The sequence below is a fragment of the Salmo salar genome, chromosome 27 (assembly GCF_965601325.2).
Source record: "Salmo salar chromosome 27, fSalSal1, whole genome shotgun sequence".
Lineage (NCBI taxonomy): Eukaryota > Metazoa > Chordata > Actinopteri > Salmoniformes > Salmonidae > Salmo > Salmo salar.
This window is the reverse complement of record NC_138317.1, coordinates 26,185,502-26,204,897: the sequence shown is the minus strand read 5'-3', so window position 1 is coordinate 26,204,897 and position 19,396 is coordinate 26,185,502. Positions and strand designations below refer to the sequence as shown.

General features: G+C 46.1%; 3 protein-coding genes across 6 annotated transcripts in view; all 3 read left to right on the top strand.

Moving 5' to 3' along the window:
* Nucleotides 1–18: 18 nt before the first annotated feature.
* Nucleotides 19–8,953, top strand: snrnp40 (small nuclear ribonucleoprotein 40 (U5)). The gene is made up of 10 exons (XM_014178109.3): nucleotides 19–276; nucleotides 665–794; nucleotides 6,290–6,383; nucleotides 6,489–6,654; nucleotides 6,950–7,072; nucleotides 7,310–7,430; nucleotides 7,629–7,711; nucleotides 8,330–8,391; nucleotides 8,488–8,591; nucleotides 8,702–8,953. The coding sequence occupies exons 1-10, from the start codon at nucleotides 163–165 to the stop codon at nucleotides 8,749–8,751; spliced, it is 1,047 nt and encodes a 348-aa protein (XP_014033584.1). The 5' UTR covers nucleotides 19–162; the 3' UTR covers nucleotides 8,752–8,953.
* Nucleotides 8,954–10,134: 1,181 nt separating this feature from the next.
* On the top strand, nucleotides 10,135–16,586 carry nkain1 (sodium/potassium transporting ATPase interacting 1). Its single transcript, XM_014178117.3, has 8 exons — nucleotides 10,135–10,368; nucleotides 10,623–11,009; nucleotides 11,813–11,950; nucleotides 13,184–13,264; nucleotides 13,421–13,618; nucleotides 13,731–13,791; nucleotides 15,161–15,242; nucleotides 15,392–16,586. Exons 2-8 carry the CDS (start codon nucleotides 10,956–10,958, stop codon nucleotides 15,399–15,401), a joined length of 624 nt encoding a protein of 207 aa, XP_014033592.1. The 5' UTR covers nucleotides 10,135–10,368; nucleotides 10,623–10,955; the 3' UTR covers nucleotides 15,402–16,586.
* A 2,645-nt stretch (nucleotides 16,587–19,231) lies between these two features.
* The window catches only part of pum1 (pumilio RNA-binding family member 1), a 32,280-nt gene continuing 32,115 nt past the window's right edge, over nucleotides 19,232–19,396 (top strand). For all 4 annotated transcript variants that reach the window (XM_014178116.3, XM_014178114.3, XM_014178115.3 and 1 more), the window contains exon 1: nucleotides 19,232–19,370. The gene's annotated coding sequence lies outside the window, so the exon portion shown is untranslated. The remainder of the gene's footprint in view (nucleotides 19,371–19,396) is intronic.

Sequence of the window (19,396 nt, the reverse complement as noted above, 5' to 3'; positions counted from 1 at the left end):
TAACAGAGGAGCGGCGAACCAATCAATCGCGCTGAGAACCGGACGTACTTCAGACCGCTCTTCACTTCGTACTTGTGTCGAAAGCGGTTTGTTGAAAGAAGTTCATTCATTTAAGTCGATTTCTGTTATACACCATCGTGTTTATTGAGTTGTTAATAAACCATGATTGAGCCAAAGAAGAGACCGGGGGACATGGCTTTGGTTCCTGCCGGTGGAGTCAAGAGGCCCAGGACGGAGCTGATCGCCGCGGCACAGTCGCAACAACTGGTGGCCGTGGTAAGAAAGGAGGGGGACATCGAAATACAACAAGGGGGAAGTTCAATTTCGCTAGTTAGCTTCAGAGAGTTGTTAACTACCAATGTTTTCAGTCTTTCAACTAGTAACCGGAAAATCACCTCAATTGCAGCTTTGATAAGCTGTGACTGAGACATGGACTTGTTTACTAGTTAAGGCTATCCAATGCATGTACTGCTAGCAGAAAACTTATTCTGATAGCAAGTAGAATTGTTTTACTTTATCAGCTAGTTTAATCGATACCAGGATTGTTAGTGATCAATGCACATACAGCAACGCTCTGAGAGTAGTGTGTGCGTCTACCTGTCTGTCTGTCTGTCTGTCTGTCTGTCTGTCTGTGATATGATGATCTAACATGTCCCCTCTCCAGGGCCCTCCCCGCAGCTCCAGCTTGCAGGCTCCCATCATGCTGATGTGTGGCCATGAGGGAGAGGTCTACTGCTGCAAGTTCCATCCCAATGGAGCCACATTGGCCTCCTCTGGCTATGACAGGCTCATTTGTGAGTTTTATATATATATAAGTGTGTGTATACATACAGTACCAGTCAAAAGTTTGGACACACCTACTCATTGAAGGGTTTTTCTTTCTTTTTTTTTTTACATTGTAGAATAATAGTGAAGACATCAAAACTATGACATAAGACATGGAATAATGTAGTAACAAACAAAGTGTTAAACAAATCAAAATATATTTTAGATTATTCAAAGTAGCCACCCTTTGCCAATGACAGCTTTGCACATTCTTGGCATTCTCTCAACCAGGTTCATGAGGAATGCTTTTCCAACAGTCTTGAAGGAGTTCCCACATATACTGAGCACTTGTTGGCTGCTTTTCCTTCACTCTGCGGTCCAACTCATCCCAAACCATCTCAATTGGGTTGAGGTCAGGTGATTGTGGAGGCCAGGTCATCTGATACAGCACTCCATCACTCTCCTTGGTCGAATAGCCCTTACACAGCTTGGAGGTGTGTTTTGGGTCATTGTTCTGTTGAAAAACAAATGAGAGTCCCACTAAGTGTGAACCAGATGGGATGGTGTATTGCTGCAGAATGCTGTGGTAGCCATGCTGGTTAAGTGTGCCTTGAATTCAAAATAAAGCATCCCCACAGCATCACACCTCTTCCTCCATGCTTCACGGTGGGAACCACACATGCAGAGATCATCCATTCATCCATTTATTTGCAGCAGTTCGGCCATGAAGGCCTGATTCACGCAGTCTCCTCTGAACAGTTTATGTTGAGATGTGTCTGTTACTTGAACTCCGTGAAGCATTTATTTTGGCTGCAATTTGAGGCTGGTATCTCTAATGAACTTATCCTCTGCAGCAGAGGTAACACTGGGTCTTCCTTTCCTATGGCGGTCCTCATGAGAACCAGTTTCATCATAGCGCTTGATAGTTTTTGCAACTGCAGTTGAGGAAACTTTCAAAGTTCTTGAAAATTTCCAGATTGACTGATCTTCGTGTCTTAAAGTAATGATGGACTGTTGTTTCTCTTTGCATATTTGAGCTGTTCTTGCCATGATATGGACTTGGTATTTTACCAAATAGGGATATCTTCTGTATATCACCCCTACCTTGTCACAACACAACTGATTTGCTCAAACGTATTAAGAAGGAAAGAAATTCCACAAATTAACTTTTAACAAGGCACACCTGTTAATTGAAACGCGTTCCAGGTGACTTACCTCATGAAGCTGGTTGAGAGAATGCCAAGAGTGTGCAAAGCTGTCATCAAGGCAAAGGGTGGTGATATATTTTGATTTGTTTAACACTTTTCTTTTTGGTTACTACATGATTCAATGTGTTATTTCATAGTTTTGATCTCTTCCCTATTCTACAATGTAGAAAATAGGAAAAATAAAGAAACCCTTGAATGTGTAGGTGTGTCAACTTTTGACTGGTACTGTTTGTGTCTCACACACACAGCGCATTTGGAAAGTATTCAGACCCCTTGACTTTCCCCCTATTTTGTTACATTACAGCCATATTCTGAAATTGATTAAATACATTTTTTTCAGAAATACATAATAAATGTACATACGTTTCCAGATCCTATCTGACTTGAAATTGAGCTCAGGTGCATCCTGTTTCCATTGATCAACCTTGATGTTTCTACAACTTGATTAGAGTCCACCTGTGGCTCCTGTGTGGGGCTCCTGTGTGGCGCAAGGCACTGTATCTAAGTGCTAGAGCTATCACTACAGACCCTGGTTCGATTCCAGGCTGTATCACAACCGACCAGGATTGTGTGTCCCATAGGGCGGCGCACAATTGGCCCAGCATCGGCCGGTGTAAGCCGTCATTGTATATAAGAATTTGTTCTTAACTGACTTGCCTAGGTTAAATAAGTATTCAATTGATTGGACATGATTTGGAAAGGCACACACCTGTCTATATGAGGTCCCACAGTTGACAGTTCATGTCAGAGCAAAAACCAAGCCATGAGGTTGAAGGAATTGTCCATAGAGCTCCGAGACAGAATAGTGTCGATCTGGGGAAGGGTACCAAAAACATTCTGCAGCATTGAAGGTCCCCAAGAACACAGTGGCCTCCATCATTCTTAAATTGAAGAAGTTTGGAACCTCCAAGACTCTGGCCACCCGGCCAAACTGAGCAATTGGGGGAGAAGGGCTTTGGTGACCAAGAACCCGATGGTCACTCTGATAGAGGTCCTTTGTGGAGATGGGAGAACCTTCCAGAAGGACAACCATATCTGCAGCACTCCACCAATCAGGCCTTTATGGTAGAGTGGCAAGACGGAAGCCACTCCTCAGTAAAAGGCACATGACAGCCCACTTGAAGTTTGCCAAAAGGCACCTAAAGACTCTCATACCTCGAGAAACAAGATTCTCTGGTCTGTTGAAACCAAGATTGAGCTCTTTGGCCTGAATGCCAAGCGTCACGCCTGGAGGAAACCTGGCACCATCCCTACAGTGAAGCATGGTGGTGGCAGCATTATGCTGTGGGGATGTTTTTCAGCTGTAGGCACTGGGAGACTAGTCAGGCTCAAGGGAAAGATGAATGGAGCAAATTACAGAGAAATTCTTGATAAACCTGCTCAGGATCTCAGACAACGACCCTAAGCACACAGCCAAGACAACGCAGGAGTGGCTTCGGGACAAGTCTTAATGTCATTGAGTGGCCCAGCCAGAACCCGAACGAATATATCTGTAGAGACCTGAAAATAGCTGTGCAGCAATGCTCCCCATCCAATCTGACCGCTTGAGAGGATCTGTAGAGAAGAATGTGTCACGAACCGTCTTGAAGCCAGGAACAAAAAGGGAGACCGTGGAGATAAGGAATAACAAAAATATATTTAATAACTCAAGTAACCTATATACAATAAACATTGGTGTATGTAGTGTGAGTGGTTGCATGCATAGATGTGATAATGAAGGGTGTTGAAAGGTGCCAACGCAAACAAAACGGACACACAAAAAAGAAATGCAACAACCAAAATCAAACAGTGTGTCTGCATGGAGAGTCTCTTCAACGAATGGGGAAGAGGTGTATTTATCCCGGGACACATTTCACCACCCTCCCGGCTCCGCCCACCTACATCCTATTACGGAAAACGAGAGCGAAGAAGAGAGAGAATACGGCAGACCGAGTGGGAGGGTCGTCACAAATGGGAGAAACTCTCTAAATACAGGTGTGCCAAGCTTGTAGCATCATACCCAAGAAGACTGGAGTCTGCAATCGCTACCAAAGGTGTAAAGAGTCTGAACGTTTATGTAAATGTAATATTTCAGTGTTTTATTTTTAATACGTTTTGCTAAAATGTAAAAAGAAAACTGGTTTTGCTTTGTCATTATGGGGTATTGTGTTGAGATTGAGGGATTTTTTAAATTTAATCCATTTTAGAAATAAGACTAACGTAGCAATGTGGAAAAAGTCAAGGGGTCTGAATAGAAGGCAGTGTGTGCGTGCGTGCACACACACACACACACACACACACACACACACACACACTACTCTCGCTCACTTGACCTAACTGGCGACACTCATCCATCTCCCTCTCTCTACAGTGATGTGGAATGTGTATGGGGACTGTGATAACTTATCCCTCTCTCTCTACAGTGATGTGGAATGTGTATGGGGACTGTGATAACTTATCCCTCTCTCTCTCTACAGTGATGTGGAATGTGTATGGGGACTGTGATAACTTATCCCTCTCTCTCTACAGTGATGTGGAATGTGTATGGGGACTGTGATAACTTATCCCTCTCTCTCTACAGTGATGTGGAATGTGTATGGGGACTGTGATAACTTATCCCTCTCTCTCTCTACAGTGATGTGGAATGTGTATGGGGACTGTGATAACTTATCCCTCTCTCTCTACAGTGATGTGGAATGTGTATGGGGACTGTGATAACTTATCCCTCTCTCTCTACAGTGATGTGGAATGTGTATGGGGACTGTGATAACTTATCCCTCTCTCTCTACAGTGATGTGGAATGTGTATGGGGACTGTGATAACTTATCCCTCTCTCTCTACAGTGATGTGGAATGTGTATGGGGACTGTGATAACTTATCCCTCTCTCTCTACAGTGATGTGGAATGTGTATGGGGACTGTGATAACTTATCCCTCTCTCTCTACAGTGATGTGGAATGTGTATGGGGACTGTGATAACTTATCCCTCTCTCTCTACAGTGATGTGGAATGTGTATGGGGACTGTGATAACTTATCCCTCTCTCTCTCTACAGTGATGTGGAATGTGTATGGGGACTGTGATAACTTATCCCTCTCTCTCTCTACAGTGATGTGGAATGTGTATGGGGACTGTGATAACTTATCCCTCTCTCTCTCTACAGTGATGTGGAATGTGTATGGGGACTGTGATAACTTATCCCTCTCTCTCTCTACAGTGATGTGGAATGTGTATGGGGACTGTGATAACTTATCCCTCTCTCTCTCTACAGTGATGTGGAATGTGTATGGGGACTGTGATAACTTATCCCTCTCTCTCTACAGTGATGTGGAATGTGTATGGGGACTGTGATAACTTATCCCTCTCTCTCTACAGTGATGTGGAATGTGTATGGGGACTGTGATAACTTATCCCTCTCTCTCTCTACAGTGATGTGGAATGTGTATGGGGACTGTGATAACTTATCCCTCTCTCTCTCTACAGTGATGTGGAATGTGTATGGGGACTGTGATAACTTATCCCTCTCTCTCTCTACAGTGATGTGGAATGTGTATGGGGACTGTGATAACTTATCCCTCTCTCTCTCTACAGTGATGTGGAATGTGTATGGGGACTGTGATAACTTATCCCTCTCTCTCTCTACAGTGATGTGGAATGTGTATGGGGACTGTGATAACTTATCCCTCTCTCTCTCTACAGTGATGTGGAATGTGTATGGGGACTGTGATAACTTATCCCTCTCTCTCTCTACAGTGATGTGGAATGTGTATGGGGACTGTGATAACTTATCCCTCTCTCTCTCTACAGTGATGTGGAATGTGTATGGGGACTGTGATAACTTATCCCTCTCTCTCTCTACAGTGATGTGGAATGTGTATGGGGACTGTGATAACTTATCCCTCTCTCTCTCTACAGTGATGTGGAATGTGTATGGGGACTGTGATAACTTATCCCTCTCTCTCTCTACAGTGATGTGGAATGTGTATGGGGACTGTGATAACTTATCCCTCTCTCTCTCTACAGTGATGTGGAATGTGTATGGGGACTGTGATAACTTATCCCTCTCTCTCTCTACAGTGATGTGGAATGTGTATGGGGACTGTGATAACTTATCCCTCTCTCTCTACAGTGATGTGGAATGTGTATGGGGACTGTGATAACTTATCCCTCTCTCTCTACAGTGATGTGGAATGTTTATGGGGACTGTGATAACTTATCCCTCTCTCTCTACAGTGATGTGGAATGTGTATGGGGACTGTGATAACTTATCCCTCTCTCTCTCTACAGTGATGTGGAATGTGTATGGGGACTGTGATAACTTATCCCTCTCTCTCTACAGTGATGTGGAATGTTTATGGGGACTGTGATAACTTTGCCACCCTGAAGGGACACAGTGGAGCTGTGATGGAGCTTCACTACAACACAGACGGCAGGTAGGATATACATTGACACACACACACGCTCAGGTCCGGCAAAAACGTGATGTCGTTGTTGGGTCAATATCACGTGTGTTTAACGCCCCACCTGTGTGTGTGCAGCCTGCTGTTCAGTGCCAGTACAGATAAGACAGTGGGAGTGTGGGACAGTGAGACGGGCGAGAGAATCAAGCGTCTGAAAGGCCACACCTCCTTCGTTAACTCCTGCTACCCTGCTCGACGGGGACCCCAGCTCGTCTGTACCGGCAGTGACGACGGAACTGTCAGGGTAACCATGCCTACCACAGACTGCATTAATTCAGCCAGTGTTCTTCAAACCTGGTTCTAGACAACTACTGTGTGTGCTGCCTTTAGGTCTATTCCAGCACTACTAACATGCCTGATTACCTGATCAAGTTCTCTTATGAGCAGTGTATTTATTGAATCAGGTGTGTTAACACTGAGCTGGAACTAAAGCCTACCCTGCACAACCTTTCTGAGTGTTGGTTGAATGTTGTAAGTGGAGGACAGCCGTAATTAGGATATTGTTGTGTTTGTTAACAGTGTGTGTGTGTGTGTTGTAGCTGTGGGACGTCCGTAAGAAGGGGGCGGTCCATACGTTCCAGAACACCTACCAGGTGTTGGCCGTCACATTCAACGACACCAGCGACCAGATCCTGTCTGGAGGCATCGACAACGACATCAAGGTACATGTGTGGGTTTTGATAGTGTGAAAGAAAGACCTGGGCCCATGTCCACAAAGTATCTCAGTAGGAGTGCTGATCTAAGGTTAGTTTAGCCTTTTAGATCATAATGAAAAATATTATATGAACAGATCCTAAATCAGCACTCCAACTCTGAGATTCTTTGTGGCTACGGGCCTGGATCCTACCAGGAGGCAAGGCTACTGTGTCATACAGTGATGAACTCCTGTGTGTGTGTAGGTGTGGGACCTGAGGCAGAATAAGCTGGTCTACAGTATGCATGGTCATGGTGATTCTCTGACTGGACTCAGCCTGAGCTCAGAGGGATCCTACCTCCTCTCCAACTCCATGGACAACACAGGTCAGTGGGTGGGTCATATTTAAAGGTATGTGTGTTTGTGTGAGATGCATTGTGTGTGTGTTTACAAGTCAAATTTTTATTGGTCACATACACGTGTCTAGCAGTTGTCGGGTGTAGCACAACGCTTGTGTTTCTATCGCCAACTGTGTGTGTTTACAGTACTTGATTATGTGTACAAATGTGTTCGTTGTCCTGCAGTGCGTATTTGGGACGTCCGTCCATTCGCTCCCAAGGAGAGGTGTGTGAAGATCTTCCAGGGGAACATTCACAACTTTGAGAAGGTAAATAAAATACCTTTGACCAGAGAGTATGAGGTTCAAGTGTTTTGATTTTGGAACTGGACAAAAGACTTTCAGTGTGAGTGTCAATATTTGTGCTCATATCATGTGTGATAAGCCTAGTGGTCTGCTATAGCATGGTTATGGCTAGTGGCCTGCTATAGCATGGTTATGGCTAGTGGCCTGCTATAGCATGGTTATGGCAAGTGGCCTGCTATAGCATGGTTATGGCTAGTGGCCTGCTATAGCATGGTTATGGCTAGTGGCCTGCTATAGCATGGTTATGGCTAGTGGCCTGCTATAGCATGGTTATGGCAAGTGGCCTGCTATAGCATGGTTATGGCTAGTGGCCTGCTATAGCATGGTTATGGCTAGTGGCCTGCTATAGCATGGTTATGGCTAGTGGCCTGCTATAGCATGGTTATGGCTAGTGGCCTGCTATAGCATGGTTATGGCTAGTGGCCTGCTATAGCATGGTTATGGCTAGTGGCCTGCTATAGCATGGTTATGGCTAGTGGCCTGCTATAGCATGGTTATGGCTAGTGGCCTGCTATAGCATGGTTATGGCATGTTAATACACTCTGTATAGGTTTTGTTTATAATGCATTGCTGTGTCTGCAGAACCTTCTGAGGTGTTCCTGGTCCTCTGACGGCAGCAAGATTGCAGCAGGCTCAGCCGACAGGTGAGCGCACACACACACTCTCCGCAGTACAAAACCTCAACATAAATGCACCAATCCCCTCTTTTATGATCCTTTATAAGCTGTGTGTATGTCCAGGTTTGTATATGTGTGGGACACCACGTCTCGTAGGATCCTGTACAAGCTGCCAGGCCATGCTGGGTCAGTCAACGAGGTCGCCTTCCACCCTGAGGAGCCTATTGGTGAGATGACTTTATATCTCTCTGGCTATTCACACTCTCTCCCTCTTTCCATTGAGTGCTTAGTCTCTCTCTCTAAAAGTTTTTTAAATATTTGTTTTACTTTCCCACAGTCCTCTCTGGTGCCAGTGACAAGAGACTCTACATGGGAGAGATTCAGTAGTGTGTGTGTGTGTGTGTGTGTGTGTGTGTGTACATCCGAGCGTGTGTGTTCTGCTCCGTTGTGTGAATGATCAGTACTCTGTACTTTTATATGCTTCTGTTTATTTAATAATGAGACAGTATTTTGAGTTTATATTTTCCAGTCACAACAACCAACACCTGTATTCTTTTGTATTTCTCTTAATAAACTACTACTGAAAATGTTTTGTTCTTCCTGGAAAAATGTTGTTCTTCCGTTTCCTGTTCTTGTTGAAGCTGAATGTTTGTGTGTGTTATACATGTCTTTACTCTGAAACTATTAGTATGTAAGCCTGTCCTTTTTTTAAACTGTCACACTCTTAATAAACACAGCCATACAACCAAATTGGGGTTTAAATGGCCATAAGGTTAAATTGAGAGTTTTAGAATATTACATCAAAATTGAGCAATCTAATCAAAGTAATACATTATTTAGTTTATGCAAATGTATTTTAATTATTTAACCACTAGCTGCCTACCATTATAGAGCATGGACGTAGATATTGTATTATTCTCACTCTTATTTCTGCCCGGTAATTCCGTTATTTTATTTGTATTCGCTCCTAGTCCTGTTTCTTTTGTCTCTGCTGAATGCCTCGCGCTCCCCGCTTCCACTCCCCACAGGGCCGGTCCTATATGTTCTGCCCCACCTGGACAACAGTTGTGATTGTCCAATCCATATTGCCCATTTTACTTTGACCTGTCCTGTTTTTAGGATGTGTTTGTTACTTGATTGGGCGCCATTTAGGTTAGGCTATTTGATCGGAGAAACCTGGATGATGTAAAATGTCTGTCTCATTACATTGTCACCCTTTTATCTCCAGCCTGTAGGCTACAGAAAAGGCCATATACCCTTTCTACCATCTCCTATATCTGCTACATGATTTATATTCATGTTTTTATTTGACGGAACGTTGGTGGAGCGTCGCACTGATGTGTCTCCAACAGCACCCTGGAGAGGCTCGCTGGGAATGGACAAGCAAAATATTTTACCCCCTTCCTTTGACAGAATGGGAACTATTTATCACAGGGCAGCGTCAACTCTCACATAAAAAAATCCCATATGCCAGTGGTTGAGATCAATTGTTTTGGGGTAGAATTATGTGAGGTGTTATGTGTTGTTGGAGGTGCGTCTTGGTCAGTTTAACTCAGAAATACAGCCTTTGTTAATCTTCACTGCCTAATGAGCTGACCAGCGGTGATTTCCCCATGCAGTCTGCAGAATACAGGGGCCCATTTCGACTACTTTAAAATTGCTTCCTTCCTCCCTCTCCTTTAGTTGAGCATTTATTTGACAAAGTTTGAAAGGTAAAATCAATTTAGTGGGTCACTAATTTACTTTCGCCAATCCCATCATGTCAAATCAGTGATCGCCATCAAGGAACACGGCCCAGTTCCTCATTTGAAATGAGGGGGGCTTGCAATGTACCCTCATCGACCCCCCTTCTCGCGCCCACCCCGGCAGGCACCACCGATTGTTGACAAAGACACCGCGAGACAGAGAAGTCTTGGTTTTTAGCATTACGCCATCGGAGGCCTACTGATAAACCGTCCGTTGACGGAGAACGGGAAAGCAACGCAAACGTCTTGAAAACCAACCGTGAGTCACAATTTCCACTTTGTGTGTGTCGGTGCATGGCATATTTCATATAGCCATCCCAGGCAGTTGGCCACCTCCATCGGCTCATTTCATTTCATTCCTCTCCCTCCCTCCCCTCCCCGTGTTGGCCATTATCATATTATGCTTATGTTTACCCGTTAACCCGCGAGACCTGCTCCGTTATGACAGCTTTCCGTCTTTCTTTGTGTCTGTCTGTGTGGTTATCGCCCCCTCCTTTTGCTACCAACCGGAAGGTGTGGCCGGCTCGAGGCGATTCGTAATCGTTACCTAGTGGTCGGACCGCAGACCTCGCCGCGTGAAGAGGACACCTCCGGCGAACCACAGCCACCTTTACCTACCCACACCGACAGAATGATCACGGCGGGTCGGGATGGGTTGGCGTCGGTGTGATTAACGTATCTCAAGGAGTCTTCCGTACCTAGAAGAACCAAGAGGCCGGGGTCCAGGCGAGATCTGGCCGGGCATGGTGTGATCTGAGTCGGGCAGCCAGTCTGGATCTGACCGGTGACCACCCGTCCTTTCCCCGGAGCCTTTGTGGCTCCAAGCCGCGTCCAGACCACTCCAAGATGGGGAATTGTGACGGGAGATGCACGCTGGTGGCGATATGTTCACTGCAGCTGGTGAGTGTGTTGGGGTGAGGTGAAATGTGATTGGGAGAATGAGAAAAGGTGTTGTTGTTGACCATATTTTGACTATATCCCTATCCCTTTCCTTTCCTCTTTCATTCAACGAATCTGTGTGTGTAACTGAGAGGGAGTGCTGGTCTGACTAACTGAAGTGTTTCAAAACTACTAGCTGTGTGTGTCACATTATTGACATTATTGGCAACCACACGGTGGGTGTGGTGATCACTGTATTCTGGGAGACCACGTGAAAAGGAACCCTTCAGCTTTTGAAAGTAACAGCAGGAAAACAAGGGAGCTTCCTCTCCTCTCCTCTCGCTGTCCTCCTGCTCTATCGGTCTCTCAACTTTCATTTCCAGTTTTTAATTTCTACTTTTATTTTCTGACTCGAATAGTGTGTGTGGTGGTGTGCTATTGTTGGTGTATGTGTGTGCTTATTTTTTTGTGATATATTGTGACAGTGGAATACAGCATATTTTCAGTCATTTGGGGAGTTTATTAGTGTGTGTTGGGGGGGGGGGGGGTAGTCCCTCAGCTGGTGCTCCTGGCACCCTCAGCTGGTGCTCCTGGCAGTTTCCATGGAAACAACTGGCAGACTGTGTGGTGTGTGTGTGTGTGTGAAAGACAGTTGTTTCCTTATCTGTATGTTTGCGTGTGAAACTGTAACAATGTAATACCATGCCAATCCTCTAGAAGTACTGGTGGACTCTTTTAGTAAAAATATACCTGTGTGTGTGTGTGTGTGTGTGTGTGTGTGTGTGTGTGTGTGTGTGTGTGTGTGTGTGTGTGTGTGTGTGTAGATGGCAGCACTACAGAGACAGGTGTTTGACTTCCTGGGCTACCAGTGGGCTCCTATCCTGGCCAACTTCCTCCACATCATGGCCGTCATACTGGGGATCTTTGGAACCGTGCAGTTCAGATCCCGCTACCTCATACTGGTGAGACATGCATACATACATGCATGCATACACTATACATACATGCATGCATACACTATATATACAAAAGTATGTGGACACCCCTTCAAATGAGTGAATTTGGCTATTTCAGCTATTACAGCCACACCCGTTGCTGACAGGTGTATAAAACCAAGCACACAGCCATGCAATCTCCATAGACAAACATTGGCAGTAGAATGGCCTTACTGAAGAGCTCAGTGACTTTCAACGTGGCACCATCATAGGATGCCACCTTTCCAAAAAGTCAGTTCGGCAAATTTCTGCCCTGCTACAGCTGTCCCGGGTCAACTGTAAGTGCTGTTATTGTGAAGTGGAAATGTCTAGGAGCAACAACGGCTCACCCGCGAAGTGGTAGGCCACACAAGCTCACAGAACGGGACCGCCAAGTGCTGAAGCACGTAGTGCGTAAGAATCATATGTCCTCGGTTGCAACACTCACTACCGAGTTCCAAACTGCCTCTGGAAGCAACGTCAGCACAAGAACTGTTCGTCAGGAGCTTCATGAAATGGGTTTCCATGGTTGAGCAGCTGCACACAAGCCTAAGATCACCATGCACATGCCAAGCGTCGGCTGGAGTGGTGTAAAGCTCGCCACCATTGGACTCTGGAGCAGTGGAAACGTGTTCTCTGGAGAGATGTATCACACTTCACCACCTGGCAGTCCAACGGACAAATCTGTGTTTAGCGGATGCCAGGAGAACGCTACCTGCCCCAATGCATAGAGCCAACTGTAAAGTTTGGAATAATAGTCTGGGGCTGTTTATCATGGTGTGGGATAGGCCCCTTAATTCCAGTGAAGGGAAATCTTAACGCTACAGTATACAATGACCATCAAGACGATTCTGTGCTTCCAACTTTGTGGCAACAGTTTGGGGAAGGCCCTTTCCTGTTTCAGCATGACAATGCCCCCGTTGAACATCTTTGGGATGAATTGGAACGCCGACTGCGAGCCAGGCCTAATCGCCCAACATCATTGCCCGACCTCACTAATGCTCTTATGGATGAATCCCCGCAGCACTATTCCAACATCTAGTTAATGAGCCTTCCCAGAAGGGTGGAGACTGTTATAGCAGCAAAGGGGGGACCACCTCTATATTAATGCCCATGATTATGGAATGAGATGTTCAATGGGCAGGTGTCCACATACTTTTGGTCATGTAGTGTTTATTTAACACACACTCACTCACCCCTTTTTGTCTCTGTGTCTGTCAGTATGCAGTGTGGTTGGTGCTGTGGGTGGGATGGAACTCCTTTATCATCTGTTTCTACCTGGAGGTGGGACACTTGTCTCAGGTAAGAGATGTGTTTGTTTATAGCATGTTGATAATGTGTGTTTATGTATTTAGAATGTGTTTATAACATTTGTGTGTTTATAACATGTGTTTTAAAATATATATATATATGTGTGTGTGTGTGTGTGTGTGTGTGTGTGTGTGTGTGTGTGTGTAGGACAGGGACTTCCTGATGACTTTCAACACATCGCTGCATCGGTCATGGTGGATGGAGCATGGCCCTGGTTGCCTAGTAACACCAGTGTTGGACTCCCGCATTGCCCCTGATGACCACCATGTCATCACCGTCTCCGGCTGTCTCCTTGACTACCAGTACATTGAGGTGTTGAGCTCCGCACTACAGGTCCTACTGGCTGTGAGTATCTCTCACACACACACACACACACACACACACACACACACACACACACACACACACACACACACAAACCATGATACTAACCTTATCCTATCTATCTGTCCCTCAGCTCTTTGGCATTGTGTATGCCTGCTACGTGAGCAAAGTCTTCCAGGATGACGAGGATAGCTGTGAGTGTTGCTCACCTTTCTTCTGTCTGTCTGAGTGTTCCGTCGGTCTGGGTCTGAGTGTTCCGTCGGTCTGGGTCTGAGTGTTCCGTCGGTCTGAGTGTTCCGTCGGTCTGGGTCTGAATGTTCCGTCGGTCTGAGTGTTCCGTCGGTCTGGGTCTGAGTGTTCCGTCGGTCTGGGTCTGAGTGTTCCGTCGGTCTGGGTCTGAGTGTTCCGTCGGTCTGAGTGTTCCGTCGGTCTGGGTCTGAGTGTTCCGTCGGTCTGAGTGTTCCGTCGGTCTGGGTCTGAGTGTTCTGTCGGTCTGGGTCTGAGTGTTCTGTCGGTCTGGGTCTGAGTGTTCTGTCGGTCTGGGTCTGAGTGTTCCGTCGGTCTGGGTCTGAGTGTTCCGTCGGTCTGAGTGTTCTGTCGGTCTGGGTCTGAGTGTTCTGTCGGTCTGGGTCTGAGTGTTCCGTCGGTCTGGGTCTGAGTGTTCCGTCGGTCTGGGTCTGAGTGTTCCGTCGGTCTGGGTCTGAGTGTTCCGTCGGTCTGGGTCTGAGTGTTCCGTCGGTCTGGGTCTGAGTGTTCCGTCGGTCTGGGTCTGAGTGTTCCGTCGGTCTGGGTCTGAGTGTTCCGTCGGTCTGGGTCTGAGTGTTCCGTCGGTCTGGGTCTGAGTGTTCTGTCGGTCTGGGTCTGAGTGTTCTGTCGGTCTGGGTCTGAGTGTTCTGTCGGTCTGGGTCTGAGTGTTCCGTCGGTCTGGGTCTGAGTGTTCCGTCGGTCTGGGTCTGAGTGTTCCGTCGGTCTGGGTCTGAGTGTTCCGTCGGTCTGGGTCTGAGTGTTCCGTCGGTCTGGGTCTGAGTGTTCCGTCGGTCTGGGTCTGAGTGTTCCGTCGGTCTGGGTCTGAGTGTTCCGTCGGTCTGGGTCTGAGTGTTCCGTCGGTCTGGGTCTGAGTGTTCTGTCGGTCTGGGTCTGAGTGTTCTGTCGGTCTGGGTCTGAGTGTTCTGTCGGTCTGAGTGTTCCGTCGGTCTGGGTCTGAGTGTTCCGTCGGTCTGGGTCTGAGTGTTCCGTCGGTCTGGGTCTGAGTGTTCCGTCGGTCTGGGTCTGAGTGTTCCGTCGGTCTGGGTCTGAGTGTTCCGTCGGTCTGGGTCTGAGTGTTCCGTCGGTCTGGGTCTGAGTGTTCCGTCGGTCTGGGTCTGAGTGTTCCGTCGGTCTGGGTCTGAGTGTTCTGTCGGTCTGGGTCTGAGTGTTCTGTCGGTCTGGGTCTGAGTGTTCTGTCGGTCTGGGTCTGAGTGTTCTGTCGGTCTGGGTCTGAGTGTTCCGTCGGTCTGGGTCTGAGTGTTCTGTCGGTCTGGGTCTGAGTGTTCTGACAGCTTTTGATCTTTCTCCCTCTGTCAGTTGATTTCATTGGTGGCTTTGACTCCTATGGTTACCAGCCTCCTCAGAAGACCTCCCACCTCCAACTGCAGCCCCTCTACACGTAAGTAACCCCTGACCTCTAACCTTTCATCCTTAACCTCGCGGTGATCCCTAACCATTAGGGAGGGAATTGGTTCAACAAAATATATCTACTTTTTAGTGTGACCTTTTTAGTTTTTCCTTGGAACTGTATATCATTCTCTCTTTCAGTGCTGGGTAGGTGAAGGTGGCGCCCCTATCAGACAACACCTCAGCAGGGAAGCGGAGTCGCCATGGGAATGGAACATTCACTCTGTGTGTCACAGTACAACTGAACGATAGACTCACCTATGTGTGTATGTGAAACCGTGTGTGTATGTGTTAACCAAGGGTAAACTGACTGACACCCCTGAGGTGAATGTACAGAGGGAGGAACCCACAGGTCTAGGGGGAAGCAGGGGCAGACACTGGGCGTGGTCACATCCTAATGGACACTGAGGATATTGAGACAACACTGCACCTACCGGCTCTCCACATTCCTGCGACCTTTGTGTGTGTGTGTGTGTGTGTGGCACTACAGGACTAGCTGGATGACCTCTGAACTATTGTGGAAGGGGCCTCGAAGTCACATGGGGCACAGCTCTTCATGTTGTCGTTTTAGAATGTGATGATGTCGTAATAGAACAGTCGAATTCCAAGCTTGTCCCTAGTTCTGTTGTGACAGGGTGACTTTGTTTAAACACAATCACGGCAAAAATGGGCTGGTTAGGGATTGGGCTTTAGTGTCTCTGGGTAAATATATAGGGGATTCTGTGCATGTACATATCTGGCTGATGAATGGTTGTTGTTTTTGTTTGGTGGTGAGGGGGTGATCGTGTAGCCACGTCCCTTTACATTTCTCCTCTCACCTTTTAGACGACCCAGGGAGAATCTCAATTGCATACTTCTCGCATCCTCTCCTCGCCTCCTCAAAACCAATTGGAGGAGAATGTTCGAGGGGAGTGACCTCTGGCTTTCTCATCCAATGGGTTTTGAGAAGGAGCGAGGAGAGAGATGATGTGAGGAGTATGTAATTGAGATTCTCCCCCAATGTCCTCCTTGACTTTGGGGGAGAATGCGTCCTCCCTCACACCCTCCTATCCTTCCTTCCTTTTCTTCTCTCCTTACACTTCATTCATTCACTCGCTCTTTCCTTCCCTCCATCCCTAAAGATACAGTATCACTGGCCTGACCTGATGATATTGATGAAAGGAATATATGAAGGACACTGATTTATTTCAGGGAGCATTTCCAGGAAGGAAGAGAGGATAGGAGGGCTGTATTTCTGAAGTGGTTTACTTGGGTGATACAGACGTGTGTGTGTGTGTGTGTGTGTGGAGACATTGGGGGAGGGGTTTGGAGAAATAAATAAACTTTCTAAATTAAATCAGTCTGGTGTTGTCTATACACAAACACACACACCTGTATAAAAAATCCCAGAAATGTTTCATTCTCTCAAATTGTGAGCACATTTGTTTCCATTATTGTTAGTGAGCATTTCTCCTTTGCCAAGATATGCCACACCTGTCAATTGGCTTGATTATCAAGAAGCTGATTAAACAACATGATCATTATACAGGTGCACCTTGTGCAGGGGACAATAAAAAGCCACTCTAAAATGTGCAGTTTTGTTACACAGCACAATGCCACAGATGTCTCTAGTTTTGAGGGAGAGTGCATTTGGCATGCTGACTGCAGGAATGTCCACCAGAGCTGTTGCCAGAGAATTGAATGTTAATTTCTCCACTATAAGTCGCCTCCAATGTCATTGTGAGGACTCACAACCGAAGACCACTTGTAACCACGCCAGACCAGGGTCTCCACATCCGGCTTTTTCACCTGCGGGCTCATCTGAGACCAGCCACCCGGACAGCCGATGAAACTGTGGGTTTGCACAACTGAAGAATTTCTGCACAAACTGTCAGAAACCGTTTTAGGGAAGCTCATCTGCATGCTCGTCGTCCTCACCAGGGTCTTGACCTGAATGCAGTTTGGAGTCTTAACAGACTTCAGTGGGCAAATGCTTACCTTTGATGGAAGTGTGCTCTTCACAGATGAATCCCAGTTTCAACTGTACCTGGCAGATGGCAGACAGTGTGTATGGCGTGGTGTAGGCGAGTAGTTTGTTGATGTCAATGTTGTGAACAGAGTGCCCCATGGTGGTGGTGGGGTTATGGTAAGGGTAGGCATAAGCTACGGACAACGAACACAATTACATTTTATCGATGTCAATTTGAATGCACAGAGATACCGTGAAGAGATCCTGAGGCCCATTGTCGTGCCTGTCATCCGCTGCCATCACCTCATGTTTCAGCATGATAATGCACGGTCCCATGTCGTAAGGATCTGTACTCAATTCCTGGAAGCTGGAAATGTCCCACTTCTTCCATGGCATGCATACTCATTAGACATGTCACCCATTGAGCATGTTTGGGATGCTGTGGATTGACTCGTACAGTTCCCACCAATATCTAGCAACTTCGCACAGCCATTGAAGTGGAATGGGACAACATTCCACAGGCCACAATCAACAGCCTGATCAACTCTATGCAAATGAGATGTGTTAAGAATGTGTTCTTAACTGACTTGCCTAGTTAAATAAAGGTTAAATAAATACAAATAAATGTGTTGCGCTGCATGAGGCAAATGTTGGTCACACCAGATACTGACTGGTTTTCTGATCCATGCCCTTACCTTTTTTTTTAAGGTATCTGTCACTAACATATTTATATCTGTTTTCCCAGTCATATGAAATCCATAGATTAGGGCCTAATAAATGTATTAAAATGAACTGATTTCTTTATATGAAGTGTAAAATCATTGAAATTGCTTTTATATTTTTGGTCAGTGTAGCATAATTTTCCATGATAGACCATGCATTTGTTGTTGCATAGAGTCTCCTGAGGATTAATCTCCCACAACAGTTTACTGTTGAGAGTTAGAATAGTAGAATACACCAGGTGCAATTTCAAAATGTGGTTCTGCATCAGCAGTTTTTCTCTTATGTCAGTCACTGACAGTCATTCAATTAGCCATGTTAGCATTTTTTAAATTCATTTAGTCTGGCCAGCTACCTAACCTTGTAGCAATCATGGTCTAATTACCGACCAGGGGACCCCATTGATTTTGTTAGTCACTCTCACTCAGATATCATATTAACAACTTCAAAGATTTCTCTCCACCCTATGGCAAAATGTATAGAATTGCAGGAAATTAGCTCTAAATCTGTGCAGCAAAACATTTTAGTTGCCCCATTCTAGAGTGAAAACCCCCATTTTAAAATTAATTTCCTACAATTCTACACATTTTGCTTTAGGGTGTAGAGAAAATGTTACAGTTTTAAAGCAAGTTTTCTGCAATTTTATACATTTTGTTATGACTTATTTCATGTTAATATGATATCTGACTAAGAATGACTACCAAAATCAATAAAACCACATTATGTCACTTGCCTGGAACCGACCCTGACTGTGGTCCCTCGTGATAAGTTCAGGGTTTTTGTGGCCCCCACACCATCAGTTGCCCATCCCTGGTTTACGCTATTCTAGTGACAGTGACACACTAGACTAGCTTCACTGTTGAATGGTAATTTATTTGGTTGTAACAGGCTACGTCCTACTTTTCACTATGGCTGTTCGTTGGTTTACATTCCACCAGTCTAGCAGAGCATCCAGATCGTGAACACCCTCTGGGCCTGTGTGTCTCAGCACGTTGCCGTGGCTGCGGCTGGACTCCATCCATTACGGCCATAGTCCGCTGAAAATGCTGTACCAACCGGAATAGCAGTATGTTTATTATAGGGGAACATTAGCCCCAGGGATCTGGGACTTGGAATAAACTGTCCACACTTACCAAACCAGTGTTTGTGAGAGACCACGATACTTAATTATTAGTATATTTCTTAGTTTATTTTTAGGTTATTATTGTATTTTTATCGATTGTGCGATAGAATACATCATGTCAACAGAGCCACATAACAAAGGACTGGCAGTGGTGAAACGGTTGGCGCAATGAACCGCACGCGCTCCGCTCTCGCCATCTTCCGTTCCCATGATGCAGCGCGTCAGCCTGTCTCTGAGCCCCTCCGAGCCGCCATGTTGTCGGAGTGAAAGCTTGGAAGTCTGGAAAGAGAACCGGGGCTGAAATCTGCGACCATCTGCCCTCTCCGCCTGTAAGTAGCCCTCTCCCGTGGGCACA